The following is a 901-nucleotide window of genomic DNA, read 5'->3' on the forward strand; positions in this document are numbered from 1 at the left end:
GAGGGGCAGTGGAAGTCCTGTGTGGCCCAGCACAATCCACACAGTGCAATCCAGGCAGTGCACGGAGGCCATTAGTCCTGACAGCCCATCAGTCCTCGCTGTCTGACTCTGATTCTTCTGTTGACTCAGATGCACTCTCTGGCAAGTCATCTCCCATCTGTTGGAATCTTCCCGATGCTGCATCCCACATGTATTTGATGGTCACCTTGAATTCAGCCATCTCATACCCAAAAAGCTTCTTCAAGGGAGGAATGAGGAAATCAGAAGTGCCAGGGGAGGTTTTCAGTAGGCAAGAGAAAGGCAGTCAGCCCCTCCACCCTCCACCACAGCCTCAAGAGGACAAACTTACCAGGACACGGGCCTGCTCTGGGGTCAGCACATCACCTTCCTTGCATACCTCATAGTCAGACAGTAGGGTCACCACACCTGTAGTTGGGATGTCCCAAAGTTACTTCTGGCCCAGAAACCTGCAGGGCCTCTCCACCCCTGCTGAGCTGGAAGAATCCAGGTTGCCACCTGCTCCCACAGCTCCAGCACACACAGGCAGTGGCATGTGCTCCCTGATGACCCTATGTGCTGTATGCTGGCTGTGAGCTACCATCCACTTTCACCCCAGCAATGAAGCTCTATTTTCACATGAGAAAGTGGAGGCTTGTAGAAATGACGTGCTCAGTCAGAAAGGGGAGTGCCTGGAAGCCTTTGCACTTGGGCTCTAGGCTGGTACTTTTCAGCTCAAGGACCGTCCATACCTCTCTTGAGGGCAGTAGGCAGGCCCAGCTGCCTCAGCTGTGGCTCCATGGAGTGGGGAAACTGCTCCAGGGGCCCTGGATCCAGGCTCACAGTGAAAGTGGCTTTGTTACCGGCGCGGGCATAGTCCATTTCTGTGTATTTTGTGAACCAC

General features: G+C 54.2%; 1 protein-coding gene across 2 annotated transcripts in view; it reads right to left on the reverse strand.

Moving 5' to 3' along the window:
* Positions 1–6: 6 nt before the first annotated feature.
* MRTO4 (MRT4 homolog, ribosome maturation factor) overlaps positions 7–901 on the reverse strand; it is a 5,709-nt gene continuing 4,814 nt past the window's right edge. For both annotated transcript variants that reach the window (XM_003783845.3, XM_023509754.1), the window contains 3 exons: positions 750–901; positions 350–426; positions 7–238 (listed from right to left, as the gene is read on the reverse strand). In XM_003783845.3, coding sequence (XP_003783893.1) covers positions 89–238; positions 350–426; positions 750–901 — 379 coding nt within the window. In that variant the 3' untranslated portion in view covers positions 7–88. The remainder of the gene's footprint in view (positions 239–349; positions 427–749) is intronic.

Source organism: Otolemur garnettii, unplaced genomic scaffold (assembly GCF_000181295.1).
Source record: "Otolemur garnettii isolate 467f Iridium unplaced genomic scaffold, OtoGar3 scaffold00009, whole genome shotgun sequence".
Lineage (NCBI taxonomy): Eukaryota > Metazoa > Chordata > Mammalia > Primates > Galagidae > Otolemur > Otolemur garnettii.